The 22,546-nt window shown below is 40.5% G+C and overlaps 2 protein-coding genes across 3 annotated transcripts in view; one reads left to right on the top strand and one right to left on the bottom strand.

Annotated features, from left to right (window-relative positions):
• The window catches only part of LOC111862485 (fatty acid synthase), a 123,711-nt gene that overhangs the window by 41,653 nt on the left and 59,512 nt on the right, over positions 1–22,546 (bottom strand). For both annotated transcript variants that reach the window (XM_023847951.2, XM_023847949.1), the window contains exons 2-9: positions 13,132–13,412; positions 10,216–10,368; positions 9,018–9,191; positions 7,109–7,309; positions 6,104–6,342; positions 3,864–4,094; positions 950–1,141; positions 93–221 (exon numbers count right to left, since the gene is read on the bottom strand). In XM_023847951.2, the coding sequence (XP_023703719.1) occupies positions 93–221; positions 950–1,141; positions 3,864–4,094; positions 6,104–6,342; positions 7,109–7,309; positions 9,018–9,191; positions 10,216–10,368; positions 13,132–13,363 (1,551 nt within the window). In that variant the 5' untranslated portion in view covers positions 13,364–13,412. The remainder of the gene's footprint in view (positions 1–92; positions 222–949; positions 1,142–3,863; positions 4,095–6,103; positions 6,343–7,108; positions 7,310–9,017; positions 9,192–10,215; positions 10,369–13,131; positions 13,413–22,546) is intronic.
• Positions 20,822–22,546, top strand: part of LOC111862476 — a 97,694-nt gene continuing 95,969 nt past the window's right edge. Inside the window, exon 1 of the mRNA XM_033750684.1 lies at positions 20,822–20,881. Coding sequence (XP_033606575.1) covers positions 20,822–20,881 — 60 coding nt within the window. The remainder of the gene's footprint in view (positions 20,882–22,546) is intronic.

Genomic DNA, 22,546 nt, shown 5'->3' with positions numbered 1-22,546 from the left:
AACTGCAGTATACGGCATTGTGTAACATGACAACAGATTGTAATAGCCGTAGCAAAGTGCATCCATCTGCTCAGAAGTCTGATTCAACTTACTGCAACTTCCCTCACAGGGGTGGAGGCTCCCAAGATACTGTAACCCCTATATCCATGGCCAAGGATGTTGCTGCTGTGGATCTCATGAAGCAACCCTACCAAGTCATCATCTCGTGGCAAGTTCTCAACCTGAAAATGAAGATTATGATGGCATAGAACGTAAAGTTGACCCTGTATTTAACTAAGCAAGCACTATGTCATGAAGGCATACAGGGGAGTGGATGTATAGACCCACATTTTGACCTTGGCACTAGCTGGAAGTGATTGGTCAGCTTAATGCCCCAACTGCCTTATCCCTAGGGAAAAGGCCACTGGATAGGAGGTTGGGTGGACACCACAACTGGTCGGAAAGACATGGAGAAGTGAAAATTCTTGATGCCACCAGGACTCAAACTCTGACCCCTTGATTGTCCAGCCAGTTGCTAGTCGCTATATTGTGGCATCAAGTATCAAAATTTACAGCTACTGAGGACATTTTTCAATCTGTTCACCTAATTCATGTACTGAAGCTGTTAAAGATATCACTAGAGGTCACTTCACTGAACAAAGAATTATCCTTTTATGAAAGAAGCAGTCTTCTGGACCTCACTGGACCAGTGATTGAGACTAGCTCTTTCTAACAGGCTCAACTGAGTAGGTTTATCCTGCCCATCCACCTAAGGATGGTGACAGATCCAGTCTCTGAAACGTGGTTTTTTGTCTTCTATATACCAGATGATGGATTGAGTCCAAAATAAGCTTAATAGTCCTGTACAGCATAGGCCAGGGTTCTGCTGGTAAACAGCTACGACAAACACAGTAATATCAGGTACAGTGTGTGAATTACACAAACAGCTTATGCATACAGTGATCCTTACCTTGTCCAGGAAATAGTTCACAGCTTCTTCTGTCCTGCCAGAGACAGCTATCAGACGGGGGATATTGTCCTGAATAGCTGGAGCCTTTGGTTTTGGATTGGGGCGGAGAAGGATGTGGGCATTTGCACCACCAAAACCAAATGAATTGATGGCTATCAAACCTCCGTTCCAAGGCAATGGTTTGTCTACAACCTAAATAAAACAGAAATAATGTAATACAAACACACAACTAACTTTCAAGGGAATTCCTGTCAAAACCTAAAATACTGCATCTCTCTACTTCACCCAACTGGACAGTCATCCTTTTCTAATAAGCTGAGAACTGAGGTATTATGTAATGTGTATTTCAGTTACAACTGACACTAGTGCAACCTACTAAGGGCATATATCACATTAAAACGAATCTTAAACAATTACAGTATAACCACTGTGCAAGGTTTCTTTGGGTATCAATGGACGTGAACAGTGACATGAGGAAACTCATAAACGGAGGAAATTCAACACTGAAGTCAAAGACTTGTGATCAGTGAAACTGAACATTAAATGAGGGAAATACTTTAACTTCAGAAACATTAAATGGGAACTTCACCATGTGTTCTTAATGGTCAATTGGACTGAATTGTCTCAGGATACTGTTCACCGATATGCACTGGTATTGGCAATGCAAAATTTCACAGATTCTGTGGCAAGACAGTAAGCAAAGTTAACTCTAATGTTCCATTGGAAAGATCTCTGAATTTTCCATTCATTTGCATGATTTATACAACTTACCTCCAAATGGCACAAAATTAATTAGCATGCAACAAACAGTAAGAAGAGGAACATTAGAGACCTCTTTAGAGGAATAAATTAATTTAACAGGGGTTACAAACCTACAAGTAACTTAATGAAGGATGAAAATGGTGATCTGCTTGCAGATTACCACAACATTTTGAATAGGTGGAAGAACTACTTTTCAGTTATTAAATGTACACAGGGTCAGTGACGTTAGGCAGACAGAAGCATATACAGTTGAGTTAGTACCTGATCCTAGTTCTTTTGAGGTTGAAATTGCTATCATAAAATTGAAAAGGTATAAATTGCCAGGTACTGATCAAATTCCGGCAGAACTTATTCAAGCAGGAGGTGAAACATTTAGAGTCCTAAATCCAAAAGTTCATTAATTCTACTTGGAATAAGGAAGAATTGCTTGATCAGTGGAAGAAGTATATTATTTTAACAGTTCACAAGAACAGTGATAAAACTGACTGTACTAATTACTGGGGGATATCACTGCTATCAACTTCATACTAATTTTTATCCAACATTTTTCTCTCAAGGTTAAGTCCATATATAGATGAAATTATTGGGGATCATCAGTGTGGGTTTCAATGTAACAAAACAACTACTGATCAGGTAAAAGGTAAAGCTGTCCCTGTGCTTGATGAATTATGCACTACACCATGAAGGAATATGGGGGTGTGGATGTAGATTCACATTTTATTGACCTCGGCACTAGTTGGAGGTGAGTGGTCAGCTTCACACCGGGCCGCTTTACCTCCGGGGAAAGTCCCCAGTACCCATTTGATAGGAGGTCGGGTGCACCCCAGAGCTGGTATGAACAACTTGGAGAAGAGAAAATTCTTGACCCTATCAGGACTCGAACTCCAACCTCTCAGTCATCCAGCCTTTAGCCAGTCGCTATACCAACTACACTACCCTGGCTCAGATTTTTTTCATTGGTAAGATATTGAAGAAAGAAATGAGAGTACAATGAGACTGTACATCAGCTATTCATATACTTCAAGAAAGCCTATCATTCAGTTCGGACAGAAGTATTGTACAATACTGTAACAGAGTTTTGGGTACCTATGAAACTAGTTAGGATGAGTAAAATGTGTTTAAAAGAAACATGTAACAAAGACCATATAGGTAATGTTTATCTGATAATTTTCCTATCCAGAATGATCTAAAAGGAGATGCTTTATCGCCACTGCTTTTAAGTTTTCTTTTAGAATATGCCATTAGGAAGGCCCAGGAAAACCAGGTGGGACTGAAATTAAATGAGTCATATTAGCTGCTGGTCTATGCTGATGATGTAAATCTACCTGGTGATAAAACAAGCACCATAAATAAAAACACAGAAAATGATGCTAGTAAGGAGATTGGTCTAAAAATAAATGCAGAGAAAACTAAGTATATGCTGCTTATCTTGTCACCAGACTGCATAAAGATAGTTAACAAATGTTTTGAAAATGTGGCACAGTTCAAATATTTGGGAATGACAGTAACAAACCAAATTTTGATTCAGGAGGGACTGAATTTTGGTAACGTTTGCTATCATTAAGTCCTCAACCTTGTGCCTTCATGTCTGCTGTCTACAAATGTAAAAATTTGAAGATAAAAAACTATAATATTGCCTGTGGTTCTGTATGGGTGTGAAACTTGGTCTCTAACATTAAAGGAGCAACACAGACTGAGGGTGTTTGAGAACAGGGCGCTGAGAAGAATAATTGGACCCAAGAGAGAAAACGTGATGGGAGGGTGAAGAGGATTGTATAATGTCAAGCTTCATAACTTGTACTCTTCGCCAAGCATAATTAGAATGATCAAGTCAAGGAGCATGTAATGAGCTGGGCATGTAGCATGAATGGGAAAGAAGAGGAATGCATACAGGATATTGGTGGGAAAACCAGAGGGAAAAAAAGACCACTAGGAAGACCAAGCTGTAGGTGGGTGGATACTAAACTGGATCTTAGAGAGACAGGATGGGATGGTATGGCCTGGATCGATCTGGCTCAGGATACGGACCAGTGGAGGGCTCTCGTGAACACGGAAATGAACCTTCAAGTTCTATAAAAGGCTGGGGAGTTCTTGAACAGTTGCACAATTGGTGGCTTCTCAAGAGCTCAGCTCCATGAAGTTAGTTAGTTACCTCCAAACGACCATCACTCAAAGCTGGGATCTCTGGATTCGGGTTTTGATAATGCAGATTGGGTGGGATCACACCCGTCTCAATTGCGATTAACACTTTGGCAATTGAACACATCCCAGAAGCAGGTTCTGAATGACCCATGTTGGATTTCACTGAGCCTATAAGTAGTGGGGAGGTGCGGTCCTTACAGAACACATCTGCAATTGAGTTTACTTCTTGTGGATCGCCAACCTGCAAGAAAAAATCATAAATCAGATGGCAGGATTACCAATTTAAAACTTTTAATTGAGATAATAAAAACAAACCAATTTTTCTCAACTGGTAATTTGATTCTAAAGGCTTCTGACGATGGTGTATAATAACTGGCAATTACTGAGTTTTCGGCCTTGTCCTTCATCCGGTACTCAGAAGAACAGTACTCCAAAGAATACGACATTTTGGGAACCAGATCTGTTTCTGTTCCCAGGTGAAAGGGTGGATGGCTACTACTCTGTTGGGTCCATCAGAGAGAGCCAACCTCAGTCACTGGATTGAGGCTCATTAGAAACAACCAACATCATTACTGAACAGAAGTCCATTCTAATCCCAACCCTTTCACCTGAGGAGTTACTGTCTGAGTTACTGGGAGTGTCTTTCAATAGATCGTACATAAAATGAAATACATTTAATAATGTTCCAAATTATAAATCTCTCACTTGAGAGCAGTATCATAATGAATATATGTTTTCTCACAATGGACTTCCTTATAGTTACACTCGTTCTATTCAGATACTAACAAGAGAAGTCATTCTCATTTAAACAAACGTTTTGTGTGTTTTTTACATAAAGTGTACAAATGAACCCCCTCGTCTGACCTGTCATCTGACAGATTACTGATGGATGGATGGTACAAATGAAACGACCCAGCAGACTTAAACGAAATTTTGTAATTTTGTACTGGGTAGTTTACACCAGAAGCTCATAGGTGAATTTAATTCTAGTGTGTAATGATACGACCTCTACTTTACGTGAAGTTCAAATCCATTTTCCCAAAAAGACTCACTCGTAAACAGTACACAATACTCACAACATTCAAATCGAGAACCATCATTTCAAACGTTTTTCAGTATGATAAGACAAATAACATCAAAAGGAACCTCCAATTACACAATGCAATATCTCCAATGTAATTAGATTTGCAAATTACATATTTGTATGGGTAACAAACTAACAAACACATAAGTAAGCAATGCATTCTGGAAATCAGCAAATTCTGCATGGGAGTAGCGCTTTCCTATAGTACTGCTCATTTTTCTGATGTGAACAGGTCAATACACTTCAAACGACTGGATATGGTTTCACTTCTCTTGTATTGTTACGAAGGCCAATGTGTTCCTAGACAACACTTAGTGTCAGGTAATGATGGTTTTGAGCCAGTCACGGTAGCTGAGCAGTCTAAGGCATGCACTGTCTTCACTCCCTCAGAAGCTGGGATTGTGGGATCAAATCCTACACAATGCAGAGTTTGGTATGTGTATGCGTTTATTATGTGTTTAGGCAGAGGCCTTGCAACAAGCTGATCATGCTTCCAAGGAGACCTAACATCTGTAAAATGATATGAAACTGAAAAATCAGAGGCCAAGGCCCAAGGGGGCTGTACAGCCAATGAAAAAGAATTGGTTCTGTACCAGAATCAGGATACCTTTAGCACCAAATTCACTTGCCCTGTCTTCAATGGAGCTTTATACAAAAGGAATAATGCCTTTGGAATAATCCTCATAGGATTTGAGATTCTGAGAGCAATGGTTAATATGAGTTCTATCTCCTGGGATATCACACTGTGAAGTCCAGTGAAAGTTTTGGAGCTTGCTGGTTTCTTGCGTGCTTTATTCTTAAAATCTGAATATGGAGGCGACACGTTCCTCCAAAATGTCAGTTGACTTTCAGTGGACTACATGACGTTACATCTCAGAAAACAGAACTCTTCTGTTCCTACCACTTCAGGTTGATAATAAGATTGGACAGACAGGTTTTGAAGCAAAATATGGGTAGTCACAATGTGCCTGACTTGTAATCCATACTGTACTTAGGCAGCCTTATCATCCTGGTACACACTGCGATGTTGTTCCCACAAGGACAATTGTCTATTCATACTGTTTGAAGGCCACAGTACCTCTGTACAGAAGGAAGCTATATGACTAAGTTATTATCCATATCATTAACCGAAACAAGGTTACAAGAAAGATGAAGGTGAAGGTTACTTTGGTTCCAGTGCCATGTGCCTCCACGTAAACGACATCAGCCGGGTTAATTCCAGCTTCTGCGTACACTTCCTTGATCAGTTGCTTTTGCATCTGGCCAGACGGGTAAGTGATGCCTTGCTCCTTATGACCATCAGTGTTTGTCCTAGCGTTCACTACTGTTGCATACACTCTCCTCGCTGCCGATGCCTTCTGCAGGAATATTACTACAGCTGCTTCGCTTCTGACATAACCATTCCCTGCATTTCAAAAAGATTTATACCTGTCAGGCTACAAATATAACATAACTACAATAAAGTTATTCCTGTATCCAAAGCATCTTAAGGAAACTGAGGTAAAGTGCCATTAATTTTTAATTTTTAATGTCAGAAGGTGTGAAAAATTTCATGTTGGTGGTCATTCTCAACATCTGCTGAAAATACCATGCCAAGATACAAATTTTTTATTTGTTTTATTGCTAGTGGGGTGGGACTAAGTCCCTTGTACTGCGGCCACTTCTGGCCTATCGTACCAGCCCCACAGCATAGGTGAGGGTGATTGTGCAGCAACTGGTACAATGAAGAGTGGCAGGAGAAACCGAAGTACTCGGAGAAAACCTGCCCCAGCACCATTTTGTCCACCACAAATCCCACCTGACCAGACCCGGGATCAAACCTGTGTCGCCACAGTAGTAAGCCAGCGACTAGCCGCTTGAGCTATGGCGCAGCCTAAGATACGAATACTTGTGATATGAATGTCGAAGAGCAACATATACTGATATATTATAATTAACCTGACAGAAGAGGGCAGTTCCAGGATGAGAGGATAAATCAGCTTAAGTTAGAGGAATGGAAGTAAAGCAACTCAGCTGTTGGAAAGATTAACCAGATACTAACATATGTAACAGTTACAATTATACTGTCAGAAACCAAGTTAATACTTTTATAAAAATACAAATCAGTTTCCATTAACATATATTCATTAACCTGAAATTAGTATTCAACAAGCACAATTTTCATAACATACCAGATGAGTCAAAGGCTCTGCACATGCCCTGTGGACTGAGCATATTAAGGCGGTGAAATTGCAGTGAGCAGGTGGGTTTCAGCAGTAGTTTCACTCCTCCAACAACGGCTGAGTCACACTGGCCTGTTCGGATGGCATTTACTGCCTGTTGCATAGCAAACATACTAGAAGAGCAGGCCGTGTCGATAGCATAACTTGGACCTGCAACAACATTAGTTTTATGTGATGGGTCATACTGCCTTCTCTTCTTCTTCTGCAGGCGCTACAGTCCATGATACTTCCATTGGTCCTGCATATTTCCACACTGGACTATTTTGCAAGATGAAACCTGTTTCAAATATTAAGTTAAAGATAAAAATGCAAAGTTGTCCCTGTGCTTAATTAATTAAAGGCCATGCCATGAAGATATTATGCTGCACATGCCTGTTGTTAGGCAAGCGCTCAGTAAACACATTTTTTAAGTTACGCTCTCAACAACAGAAGGGCATCCATCGCTAGGTAATGGACCAATAAAACACATATTCTTGATGATGGAAGATGGTGTTTTCTGTGAGGTTCATGCAGAGGAATTATAAGAAGGTATAGTCAGAAGAACAAAGAGAGAACTGAATGAGTACAATGGGGTAGTTCAGTTGGAAGTCAGAATAGTTCCAGTAGTGTTCAGTCAGAAGAACATGACAGTGTGTCACATACTGATTTGTGAACAGTTGTAACGAGATGTATAAAGGTTTAATAAATTCGATCATCAAACCCAAAAACCTATCTTATTAGTCACGCAAACCATGATATGACAATATATCGGATATAGCTCCACCATGCTTGACCCCAGCACTAGATGGATATGAGCAGTCAGCTTCATGCCCCAGCCACTTTACCCCTGGTACCCACTGGTTAGGAGGTTGGGTGGGACCCATAGCCGCTCTGGGTGCTGTGGAAACAAGAAGAATCTCTTGCTCCTCCTAGGAAACAAACCCCTGCCATCCAGCGGTAACCAATTGCTGTACCAAGCTAAATCAGCTCTACAGTATTAAGTTTAATGAGATCACATTTACATTTCTCTGTTTCAAGACATTAATACTAAAATAACATCAGGAAAACTCGTGGGTTTATGCACAGTTTACATGCCACTACCATATGTGTTTTACAGGTAAGTATAATGGTTGTTTCATAACCATCTCTTGCATACATGCTGATCCAAAGGTGTCTGCTTTCGAACTGCTGTGTTTAGAACAACCTGCCATGTACTGTACATACACTGAGTATACTCGTAAGCGTAATTTTAACTGCTCCACATTTTACATCTGTTATTTAAGTCTGACACATCAATGTGCGGGTTCAAGTCCCAATGAGGTCATTGGATTTTTTTCAATTGACCTAATCCTTCCAGCCGCACTATGGCGCTGGGGTTGACTCAGCCTCTTAACAGAAATGAGTACCAGGAATTAATTAAATAATTTTCTGGGGAGTAAAGCCCGGCCGGCGCATAAGGCTGACAACCTCACCGCTATCTGCGATTCAACTGCCTAGAAAATGTGGAAGCCTCGGTATCTCACAAACTTACAGGCCTCCACAGCCTAGTATAGGGATAACTTTACCTTTATTACCATACAGGCGGATTGCCAGGTACTCGAAACGTTACAAAATAGGCCCAATATTGTATTATCAAGATATATATGTGTGTGTGTTATGGTAAGAATGATCAACTCGCAATTATGAATAATAAGTGGTGATTTTATCTATAATTCTCTGCTGGTGGTTTTGTAAAATTGCCACTTGTAATTCCTAGCAACAAAATTATTCATTTGTAACATTGTGCGTGTGCTTGCACATGCCAAGGCGAGTTAGAACCACGCTGCATCCAATAATCACAGGCCTTCATGTAAACAAATTTCACTTCAGTAGAGCTCACCAGTGAAGTCGAATGTGTACGATATCCTGTTGGGGAACATGGCACGGCAGCAACCCGTCAATCCATAACCATTCACTTTCTCCGGGTCAGCTGTCCAATATTCTTCTGATTCACTGTCCGATACTCCAATGAAAACACCTGTCCTACTGCCACGCACATCATATGGGTTCAAGCCTGCCAGCATGGTACACACAATCAAATTCACCTTCTCACAAGTGCTCACATATAGTACATTATTTGCACACGAAAGGTCACTGGACAGAGTATGCATGCATACACATAAACGGTAATTATGGTCTTCGAGAGATAAGACTGAAGAAACTTCAGCACAGCATCAGATTTTTAAGGGAATATTTAACTTTTACTCGTTCTTTTTAATTCGCTTAGTGTGTCTGTGTGTGTGTGTGTGTGTGGGGGGGGGGTTGGAGTCCAACTGGTTTCACTTGACACGGCGGCCACTGATTGGCCTATTGTAACCTGCCCCAGGTGATTATGATGATGGAGAATTTGGTGGAATGAAGATTGACAGGGGAAACTGAAGTACTCAGAGAAAACCCACCCCAACGCCACTTTGTCCACCACAAATCCCATTTGACCAGACCCGGGATCGAACCCAGACCACCGCAGTGGGAAGCCAGCGACTAACCGCTTGAGCTATGGCGCAGCCTTTACTTGGGTTAGTCTTCTCCAAATTCCATAAGACCACAAAAACAGATTTTACGCTATTATTTCACAAAGAAATATTTCTTATACCATTTCATTTCAAGGCCCATTATCTGGTATGAACAACCCATCTGTGAAGGAAACAATGTCGTCACATACTGTATGGTTTATAAACACAACAGGAAGTTTGGTTAACATTTCAGCAGCAGCCACTAGGAAACAATGAAGACATTAACACTTCTGGGTGCATAGGCCATGAAAGCAATTTATACATATGAGAGTGTGACTGTTAAGCTAGGAGAGTGTTTAAATAATTACTGGTATGACAGATTTTTGAGCAATTATGGAAGGCGTCAAAGCTACAAGAACATATGACTTTGGTGACTTGCACTCAAAGTGGACAGAAGTTCCAATTCTGTCCCTTAGTTTGAAGGAAAGACTCTGCTGTTACTGGTTCTGTCTACAGCAAGAAGTCACAAGATAGTGAAGATTTTTTTAAACAACCATATTACTACCCACACACAATAATACAGACCTGCATCTATGAGCGCTTCATGTGTAACTTCTAGCAGAATTCGTAGTTGTGGGTCCATTACATGAGCCTGTTTTGCATGAACACCAAAGAAGGGTGCATCAAAGTGGGCCAAATCTTTCAGTTTACCTGTTCGTGTAGGCAAACCATATAAACCTGGAAAAGAAATAAAAAATTTCAGAAGAAACTATTCAGTAGTCAGTATCTTAGATTATGCAACAAAGTTGCTGCTACAGTTCTAAACGTTCATGGCAATATCTATCCATACAATGATCAACTTTTTGGACAATATCCACAGCACTAATCTGAGACAACACTTCAGAAACTGGACTCAGTCTCCAGAGTCCATGCAACCAGCTTAAAACTAAAGGTGAAACCAATGAACCAAGTTCAAACAAGACAGGATATGAACACATAATATTTGACTCACGTTCAGATATTTCATTTTGCTGTTCTGTCCAATTAATTTTTAGTGTCCAGATTTATTTTCTGTGTCTTATGTTCATAAAATGCTGCAATATGTTATTTATATTCTCTTTCAAATATTGCTGAACTCAATAATCATGAATGTCGTTGGCATGTTTGTTTAGATCGTGAACTAATTTGTTGGCCTCAATGCCTCTGTCATGCTTCTTGTAATTATGCCACGAACAGTACGGTTTGGAACTCTTGTGATTATCTCTTAAATGGTATCAGTCATAATTGCCCACAATTTGACTTCCAAGTAAAAAGTCACCGTTACTAAAATTTTTGCAAATTACCCAAATTATAATTATTTCTATAGTCCTTGCTTAAAGATTCTGAATTCCATTATACATACGATGATTTGCTTTGTACAGACTGTCCTGGTCCCAGTTTGCTAATCATTTCCATTCAAAACAAACATATACAATCATCCACAAACATGAATCAGTCTACAAAATAACAAAACATTTACTCATGTCTTCAGGCATGTACAGTGGTAGACAGACATTTCAGAATTCATAGCATAACTGATTGCATTGAAATAATCCAGAACGATGTATTCCAGTAACAACATCACGAGCTAAACTGTAGATCCTGTTCTTTTTTATTTCTTTTCTTTCTATATTAACTAACTAACTAACTTCACAGAGAAAAGTCCCTGAGATGCCACCAGTTGTTCAGTTAATCAAGAATTCCTATATTGAAATAAGACGTTACCCAAGGTACCGAATATAGACATGCTTAAGAACAAAGATGATTCATTTTAAATCACAGATGTCAATGAAATAAATGATGAAATGAACTCACAGTTTAGATGTTTAATTTTTTTTAATGGGCATCATTAAGTTTAAATTATGAGACTATGAACTGCTGTGACATTAATGAACAGAATGGCCATGACTTTGCTGCCATGGGAACCATAGTTTTGTTCTTGTTAACAGAGCAGGTGATGGAATGAAATACTGTTATATACATAAAAAAAAAACTAGCATCCGGGTCTTCATGTAAAGCATGTTACTCTTGTCAAATTTTAGCCAAAACCGTATAATGGTGACAGATTTTAGTAAAATTCCCAACATAAGAACCCTACAACAAATACGTGCAGATTACAGCCAGAAACTCATCCCATTCAAAATGAGTTGGAACATTCTCATACAGTACTAAACTGAACAGAGTTGTAACTTCAGTCACTAAAGAGAAAGACACCAAGTTACAACTCCATCCAGTTTAATACCACTAGAATTGTTCCAACTCTGAAGTCAACAGGTTGAGTTTCTGTCTGTATTCTGCAAGTGTCTGCATATATTAATGATCGGTATTGGTTTATCCATTGCCAGGAAACGTTGAGAACTGTTACATTACACAGTTTGTGGTCTCTGTCATACTTCTTACTGGATTCAGTGTACTGTCTCTTAACTGCATACACACCAATGCAAACAGAATTTTAGACCAATCTTCAAAGTGTTTATATCCTCAATCTGCAATATTTATCACCAAACAGACAAAATTCGTCTTTTTCAATTTTAGAACAGTTCTCTAATTTGTAATATCACCTCTTCAAGCAACATGCTAATATATGAAAGAGTTTAGAATATTATATATATTTATAACCAACCACATTTTTCCAGTGAAAGGTTAACAAACACCATTACATACAAACTCTACTCTGAACTACAAACATGATTATGCTGTTCTGTGTCTGGATGGTTGGCTCTGCTGAATCACAAAGAATGCTCATATTAAATGTTTTAGATATAGCATGCCCTCACATTATAAAAAGATATGTGTTCCTAAACACGTGTGCTTATCTTACAATTCCATTAAGGTAACCCTATTTTTTCACTGACTCTCATGTTGTCGGTGGAGATGCATTCTTACATGAACGTGTGTTCATATAACATTCCCATGTGAACAGGAAGGAAAGATTCTGGCGTAAGCTGCAGGATGTTATGTTCCAGACAAAAGACTGTTCATATAATTTAAATAAATTTAGATACATACGCACACACGGTGTACAAAAAAAGAATACAATCAAATTTCCAAGTGTTCACCAAACAGAAGGTGCATGAGATCAGTGCTGGCCTTGAACACTTTTCTAAAAAATTCCTTCTTGGATGCCTTACAAAGGAAAACTGGGTTTCAAGCTTGTTCTACTTCCGAACAAAACTCCAAGGTGTGAATGTGAACCATTTACAGAGGTGCAACGAATGTGTAACTAACAACAGGGACAATTTTCAGCACACTATTTTTCATAGGTTATTTTACACAATGGGATGACTGATTGGGTGAGGAGGCCCTTGACCCTACCAGGAATCAAACCCAGACATGAAAACCTGTAGCTAGTCACTTCAGTCTTGGCTCCATAAGGGCAAATATTGTCATATTTTGAAACATCTTCGAAAGAGGTCCTTAAAAAAAATTTCCCATCAACTGTATCCAGCCTCTTAGCTTTACCTGAAGGCCATCTTCGTTCATCATCTGTAATGAGGTCAACACCAGCAAATAGCTGCTCTGCAAACTCTTCTACATTACTGCTCTCTGGGAACCGGCCAGATAAACCAGTAATAACTACATCATCATCACCGCTTCCCCAGCCGCGTGGTGCACCTCCTACTTCCAGAGATTCAACTGTCCCACGTCCACCCACCGGGGCATGTACTTCTACTTCTGGGAATCGTGCAGGCATGCTTCTGTATTCGTTTTGCTAAACAGAATCCTGGAGCACACACAACAGTCTGAAACAATAGGCCACAATGCTATAAGCACACCAATACTTTCAAGACATAGCACAATGGTCAATAATTCAAGCTGCAATTGTTACACAATGATTTTCTTTTTACATCTGTTATTTCAGGACCTTACCAGTAACAAGACTATACAGCATCACTGATAGACACATTAAAGAATGTAGAGCAGTTGGTGGAATGAGAATTGGCAGGGAAACTTAAATACCTGGATAAAACCTGCCACAGTGCCAGTTTGTCCACCACACACTATGAAATGGTAGTGCTGTAGTATATTTTTTAAGATTCATGCTTCTTACGTGGCAGGTCCTTAAAACTTGTAGTTTTCCTCAGTCCCTCCATTCACATTTTTGGATACTTTCATCTCTAGTTTGAATGATTAAGTCAAGGAGGACTAAATGTGCAGGGTATATGTCAAGAATGGGGGAGAGGAGGAATGCATATAGAAGATTGGTGGAAAAGCCAGAAGGAAAGAGACCACTAGGAAGACAAAGAGATAGGTGTGTGGATAATATTAAAATGTATCTCAGAGATAGGATGAGGGGGTATGGACTGAATTGATCTGGCTCAGAAATGGGACCACTGGAGGGCTCTTGTGAACATGGTAATGAACATTTGGGTTCCATAAAATGTTGGAAAATTCTTGAGTAGCTGTACAATTACAGATTTCTCAAGAAGGGCTCAGTGCCATGTAGTTCATCTCTGGTTTGATCAGGCTTGAAAGTTGTACCTGTAAAATATTCTGAGAAGTCATAACTATGCAGATGATATTGTATTTACCTACTACATAGAAAAACCATATGATTTTTGCTAACTATGAAAAATGCATCTGTATATGTGATATGACAATAGAAAAATGTGTAATACTTGATAAAAGTAGTGCCTATAGTTTTGTCACGTGTAGGAGGGTACGCGTGACGAAATGACGGGTTCTAGTTCGGATGATTGGATTTATTAACAGCTTGGTACCCCGCAATCTCTCGATTACACTCAAATTACAGCGCTATCGCTGACTTACATACACTTCAATTCGCCGTTAAATACGAACTAGGGTTTTTTCTCTTCCACTAGTCGTTTCGTAGCAACGGATCTCCACACTTACACAACTCACAACTTCAATATTCCAATTACTGCTGTAGTCACTTCCAAGCTTCAACTGTCTTGATTTCGTTCACTCAATACACCTCAAAAACTCGTAACTGCTAGACTTCAACTGAACTTCCTTAGTCAAAGGCAAAGTCACACTGCGACTTACGGTCGGTCAGTCAGTTAGTAAGTTTTGGTGTCGAGCCCTTGCATTCAGGTTGCTCTTATAAACCCTCAGTCGGACAGCGGAAAACGCACCTCGCTTCATTGTTGCGTAATCGCCGTGTTTACAGAGGCGTTGCTGGGCAATGCCGCCAAGAGATATTTATTGCAATGCTGCGTAGCAACGACCTCGCTTCCGCTTCGGCTCGGCACGACACGGACAAACACCGCCTTCCTTACTATTGCGCAACCTCGTTCCATAAAAGCCTATATACACTATGAACCAGGGTCATTCTATGTATGTATGGAACAAAAGCCGTCTCTAAAATATGTGTGAATTTCCCACTGCCATATGACTACTGGATGTAGGGGGTAAAATAGTAAGAAAGAAGTAAGTAAAGCTATCCTTGTAACAGGCCGTGAAGGCCCATAGGGTTGCGGGACGTTGAGGGTACCACATTATCTAGACAATCGGCTCAACGATGGCGGTAAGGTTGTCAGCCTTACGCGCTGGCCGCGCTTTACTCCCCAGGAAAATTATTTAATTAATTCCCGGTACTAATTTCTGTTAGAAGCTGAGTCGACCCCAGGGCCATAGTGCGGCTGGAAGGATTAGGTCAATTTAAAAAAATCCAATGACCTCATCGGGACTTGAACCCCCCAAAAATGGAAACATTAAAAAATTAAGGAATAGAATTTCTTTGTGAGGGTTACATTGAAAGAACTTCAGTTGGCAACACTAAATGTCCTTTTTCTGTTTGTTTACACTCTGTAGTGCTCGTGTAAGTGCATTAGTGATTGTGCTGAGTGATAGTCTGTGTGAAAGACTGGGAAAACGGAACACTTCTCCGATTTTGATAGATGACAGAACGCTGGAGCACCTGTGACAAAATCTGACACATTATTAGGCATATCGAGAGCAAACGTTTCTATGGTTACGTTGGCATACAAGATGCATCATGGGAAGGTAACATCAGCGAAGAAGAACAGTGGGCGAAAATCAACATTGACAGAAACAGATCGTCAAACATTGAGAAGGTATGTTTCGAAAAATCACAGAACTACTGCAGCACAGGATTGTCCTGCATAGGCCGGTGGCCGATGAATATGAACATTATAAATAAAAAAAAAATGTGATTTTCTCGAAAACAGCTTCAACAATTTTGATAACATTTCAGTAATTTACGGAAACCATCTACCTGAATAAAAATCAGCAGGTGGCATCATCAGCAAAATAACAGCACCAGCAATATAGACCAAAAAGCGGAAAAACAGTTCTATCGAAACCGGTTTCATCGGTCGGCCGAATTTCACTGTTGTTCGGTATTCAGTAACCAACAATGGCCTATCGAATCGTTTCTACAAATTTAGTTTTCAAGGTAACAGTGGTCAAGGTGATAAGAAAGTACTGTATGAGCAATATCTTTGCACCCATCTGAGTAGAATGTAAACAGTTAACTAATAAACCGCTGGAATCGGGAATGTGGAATTTTATACGGTGATATAAACATATGGACGTAAGTTCATCTCCCGCGCAAATAACAAGCAATATAAACTATCTCCGTGGAGCCGAGCCCTTTTTGAGAAGACTCCAGTTGTACAGCTACTCAAAGATTTCCAAACATTTTATGGAACCAGAAGGTTCATTGTCGTATTCACAAGAGCTCTCAACTGCTACCTTTCCTGAGCCAGATTAATCCAATTCATTCCATCCGATCCTGTCTCTCTAAGATCCATTTTAATATTGTCCACCGACCTACGCCTTGATCTTCCCAGTGGCCTCTTTCCTTCTCGTTTTCCCACAAATATCCTATATGCATTCCTCTTCTCCCCCATTCGTCCTACGTGACCTGCCCACCTCATCCTCCTTCACTTGATCATTCTAATTATACTTGGAGTAGAGTACAAGTTATGAAGCTCCTCATTATGCAGTCTACACATTATACTACATCAAACCGTGAACATTCATAACCAGAGAGGAATTAAAACCAATGATCCAACTTATCGCCTGGACCCCAAGACTGTAAGATCTTTGAACGTTGCGGTCACTGGTAGACTTTCTTTCAGGAAATAAGAACAGAATATTATAATTATTTTAAAAGCATTTTGTCTTAGAGTTCGATAACCAGGATTCTTAAAGACGTGTTGACAGGATAATCTGCGGTAGAATTCCTTCTTCGGAAGGATTGTGGAGTGAGGACGACGGGAAGCGATGTGAAACGTCTACAAACATCCACGCCCTGGTAGACATATGATCTATTGATTCAGTTCGACTCAAGAACAGCGAGGCCACTTTAATCTACACAACGAAAATACTTAGGCGAGAATAATTTCGGTATCACTGGACGCGTCTTTTTTTTTTTTTTTTTACAGCTGATCTTCAACCATTTTATAATTTACAAACTTACGGTTGTGTGCGATGTCGTTATATGAAGATACAACGACTTGCTGAACTGTTCTATAATATACTGGTATATTATAGTTGCATAACATACACACACGAACTTGGAAGAATTGAAGACTAGTAGTATAGTACCAACAATATTACTGCTTGCAACACCCACACCTCTCTATCTTCTCTTCATAATAAGTCAAAGTCGATATATCTTCGTCTTATACGACATTGCGTCGGACGGCATAGAAGACACATCGCTGTCCGTATTGTTGTAGGCTTTGCCTAGCAACGATACGTGCGTTATCATTGTAACGTTTGCTTGAATGTGGGCAGTTCCCACAGTTGTTTGCATGTGCTACATTTGTATCGAACAAACAAGGCCTATGTATGGGCTGCCCATTGCACGATTCCTACGTTACAAACACGTAAATTTTGCTCACAGACATTTGAACACAGAAAAGGATAAAACAGAACACAGAACTGCCAGTAGTGTTCGCTTAGGTCTACTGTGCTTATTTAACGTTGGAAAAAATTGAAGTGCACAAGAACGGATCCTTTAGTGTAGAATCTCAATAAAATCCACGGGGTGGTTTGTAGGGCAGATCAAACAGCCCACGCTTCCCCTTACGAAAATTACAATGTATCAGTCCTTACCGAGAATTAAAATTGCAGAGAAACATCTGGAAGTCCTCCATATCCAGTTTAAATAAAATCTGTGAGACGGCTTACGTATGGGTCTCACGTAAACTAGGCTTTATTGCAGATTAAGGCTGGGGCCACACGAGGGCACAAAATCCGTCCATTGTAGAAATAAACAAGAGAGCCGAATGCTACGCTTTCTTCTGGCTCCATTGTAGACAAAAAAAAATACGCACCGCATTCTGCAACTGTGTGGTGTCCTCAGCAACGTCCGTCATAAAGTACGTTCGTTGCAACGGACGTACTTCGTGCGCTCGTGTGGCCCCAGCCTAAAATGGCTGAAAATCTGAACTCCCGAACATCTTAAAATAAGAGTCTCCCATATCAAATTTTAACAAAACTCCGCCCAACAGTATAGGACCAGACGCTAGGTCACAGATAAGAAGACGGGCAGACATGACGTCCACACGTGGCATTCTTTTTACTTTGTCAACGGTGCCTAACGATTATAACGAGCTTAAAGTTTTCCGACTTTATTTCAGAACATGCAGCGGGCAATTACGTAAAAAAGACGTGTTCAAAAGGTAAAAAGAGTAAATCTATCCCTGTAACAGGCCATAGAGGCCCATGGAGTTGTGAGATGTCGAGGTTCCCACATTTTCTAGACAATCGGCTGACACATGGCGGTGAGGTTGTCAGCCTTCAGCGACGGCCGGCCGCACTTTACCCCCAGGAAGATTCCTGGTTCTCATTTCTGTTAGAGGCTGAGTAGACCCCAGGGCCATAGGGCGGCTGGAAAGATTAGGTCAACTGAATAATTCAATGACTTCATCGGGTATCGAACACGCGACCTTCCGGCTTGTGCCCTCAAATATGAGTTGAAAGATAAATTTAGTTTCCTAGTGCGTTATTTGCGATTTTGCACTTCCCCTTAACTGGCCTTGATGTTCATTTGTAACAGATACAACTCTCTTGTTGCAAAATTATTCAACAGTACACAAACCATACTGCGTAGTAAGCACGTGTAATAAACAGCTGACCACTCAGTTCCATATAGTAAAGGCCTGGAATGCGTGGAGCTAATCTTCACTCCTTCATACATATTCATTGCGTGGTGGATGGATACCATCTCCTCTGTATACAACTACATTGCATTTTGCAACACGAACACGAACAACACGAACTTGAGAAAAAAGGTTGGGGATACGTTGTGGTAGGAAGCGTCATTGAGGATCAGTCCCAGTAGACAAGTTATGGGCCCAAAACTGCAAATAAAACGAGATTTCTGCAGGATAACGCCCTTGCATGTGCATTTGAACATCATTTCGCCATCATTTATATGACATATAACTTAGCCATCAGTTCAGATTGTTCTAAACTGAGTTTATGTTTCATCCACTTACCCGTTACCTTCACATACCTGTAACAACACTGGTCCTCTTTACGACAAGATACCTACTTTTCTCTCATCTGTCACTTGTCATCAGGTTTCTTCACATATTGTTTTACTTGATGAAGACTTCCGACAAATTCCAACCTTGAGGTCCAGGGGCTACCATTTATCTTGCGCATTTTTTCGACCTGTTTGGCATGGGTGATCCTACCAAGACCTTACGCTCCCGCTAGCATAGCTCTCCAGATGACCAGAGCACGCAAACTTCCTCATCGCGTTGAAGTAATAGCCTAGGGGAAGGAATGTTGCATTGTGTTTGTGTAAACCCGAGTATCCAGTGACAAATATTTCAAAGCAGACAATTTGCAAACGTTTGCAAATATTCGAGAACAGCACGTCTATAGTCTATACTGACGCTTTCTTAGATTCACATTAGCAAGCACTTGTAGCGGAACCGAGCCTCAAGCAACGTAGCTCCAAGATTCACATTAGCAAGCACTTGTAGCGGAACCGAGCCTCAAGCAACGTAGCTCCAAGATTCACATTAGCAAGCACTTGTAGCGGAACCGAGCCTCAAGCAACGTAGCTCCAAGATTCACATTAGCAAGCACTTGTAGCGGAACCGAGCCTCAAGCAACGTGGCTCCAAGATTCACATTTGCAAGCACTTGTTGCTGAACCGATCTGAGTAACTACTCAGATGCTGCACGTTCACTCGTGTATTCACTACTGGAACAAGAGAAGACGAAGAAGACACGCAGCACAATATACAACAAGAGAGAACACGACCCACCAACCTAAAACATATAAACATCGAGGGGACTTATACATTTAACAACATAAGCAACAACAGAAGACAGCAGTTTCATCGCCAAAAATTTTAACGCCGGATATTAGCCACATTGGTCGTAACGTGTAGTGATGTACTTTTGAACTCTAACAGTGAATAACTTTTAATATATTTTATATAACATAGTGTTGCACGTGGGACTGTACAAAAAAATAATCGACACTAAACATCAATTTCAGATTTCACAATTTTTAAAAAAGAGAAATGGCCTCTATTTGCTGGCCGATTTGAGAGTAGAAGACAGTGTACATTTTAAAAAACTTTTGTTGGATATCCTCAACAATGTTTTGAAGTTTTGATTTCAGTTGCTGGTCACAAAACAGCACGCTCGGGGTGTCTCCATTGATCACAGACACGAGCCGTGTAAAACGCCGATCCCTTTTAAGTATCGACTAGGCCATGCCATAGCTTGGGAGGTTACTCTCAGGTTTCCCTCCGCGGCGGCCCGAGTTCGAGCCCATGTCATGCGGGATTTGTGGTGGGCAATGTGGCAGGTTTACTCTGAGTATTTCGGTTTCCCCTGCCAATTCTCATTCCACTGACTGCTTCACATTCATCATCTATCATCCGGGGCTGGAACAAGTTACTGACGTACGAAATGAACTCAGTCTCACCCCACCCCAAGAAACTAATGAAAATGTTTGTTCGTGAGCGCCGCTGCTTGGGTCTGAGCATTTTCATCTTTACGACATTTCTATGTTAGCAAACCTTTGCTAACGTTTGCTAACATTCTGTGCGCAAACGGACACGAAGCTTGATACACGCCATGACACAAACTTTCCTTTTACATACATACAAAAGTAACGTAACGGCGAGGTGAAAGATCTGACATTACGAAATTTCGGATTAACATAGCAACGAGTGTTAACACTCTGCATGAAGTTGTATGTCACGAACGAGCGAGCAGTCTTTGTCTCAACGCATCATGTCTATTCTGTGAGTATTGATATTGTAGATATGTGAAGTGTAGTATGCTAAGCGAAGATGGTTTACGAATATTTGTGTGTGTTATTCGTGAGAGACGGCGTCAATCTTCGGCCTCAATGTATATCATTCGATAACACGTAGAAAAGTAAAGGAATACAAGAGACAGCAGGGAAAGTTAATAGTAAGAAAGTTTATTATATAACAACTAATAAGACTTCCCGGTGAAGTGTTACGGTGTGTTAGGTTAGTATTTCATCAGGAATAAATCAATCCCACGACATGTTTTGGTCATGCGGACATGACCGGGCAGATGTCACACACAATTAACACGCAAGTAAAGCAAAGCTTTAGTAACGCTTGAAAGTTTGAGAGATTTTCGTGCTATATTACGTACACGCGCTTAATGGCGGTTCATATCCTAAACAAGTCATGGAACTGATTAAATTATTAAGGAAATAAAACGTGTTATACTGTACGTGGATCATTTGTAACATTCGAGCCATCCTGAAAAAAAAAACTTCGGTGTCCAGAAGTCCTGACCAAATCTTAAACCTGAAATAAAACTTTCACGCGTTAAAAGCAAGAAAATGCGGTTACTTTGTAATATACAGAAAATTTTTTTAAAAAATGTAGCACATTAGGTCTCACTTCCCTGCCCCTCTATACTCTCTGAATGCCCATCGCTACCTACGTCATTGGCCCTACAGTTTTCTCTGCCGTAATACAAGACAATGTCGAAATGCGCTTTTCGCATTTTTATATGTTTACTGCACATTCAGTTCTTTTTTTCGCAGTACTGTGCTGAGTTCTTCGGACACTGACGCTAAAAAATCGTAACATAAGGCTAAGTGCAGAGGAATACATACCTTTCCTGAGAATAATGTTTGCGTCCGAAGGAGTTGTGGCAGGCCTAAAAGAAGGCTGCAGAAAATTAGAACGAAGATCTAATACTTCACATGATATTACTAAAAAAAACAAACAAAAACAAATTCCATGGCCTTTAGTCGGCAAGTGAACTATACCGACCGAGCAACCGCCGCTTGTCGAGGAAGTTACTCCCAACTTTTGCAGATAGAGGGTGTCGTGTAGTCTGCGCAACGAATCCCCATGGCTGTTAATTTCGGTTTTCTACACCGGAGCCGCTATTTCCTTGAAATAGCTCCTCCTCAATTATCCTCATGAGGCTGCGTGGACCCCGTTCCAGACACACTACTTCTCAGAAAATCTGGTAGCGCCGGGAATGGAACCTCGAACCTCTGGATCTGTAGCCAGGAACTCTGACCACTAGACCAAAAAGGCGGTCATGATATTACTAGGACGAATATGCCAAGGATGACACAGTCTTCATATGTAGAGCGAGGGATGCGGCGAGAAATTAAAAGCTAAAATTTAGGTGGAAAACTTCAAGGGGACTTGGGTCCAAGGGTAGGATTTCGTAAATGTCGCTAGGCACAGCACTACACAATGTCAGTCCTACAGGAGCAAGCAAAATAACAAGAAAAACGGCCTATAACTTAACACATCATCACAGAAACACATATCCGCAGATCAGTGGAGTATATAACAGAAAAAAAAAACACCAGCACAAGATAACACAGGAAGGCAGATATAACGACCAGTAAAACGCAGAATAAAAAAAAAGCATGTTATTCAACATCTACAAAACATACAGAG

Source organism: Cryptotermes secundus, unplaced genomic scaffold, assembly GCF_002891405.2.
Source record: "Cryptotermes secundus unplaced genomic scaffold, Csec_1.0 scaffold816, whole genome shotgun sequence".
Lineage (NCBI taxonomy): Eukaryota > Metazoa > Arthropoda > Insecta > Blattodea > Kalotermitidae > Cryptotermes > Cryptotermes secundus.
Note: the sequence above shows the minus strand (reverse complement) of the source record. Positions and strands in the feature narration are given on the sequence as shown.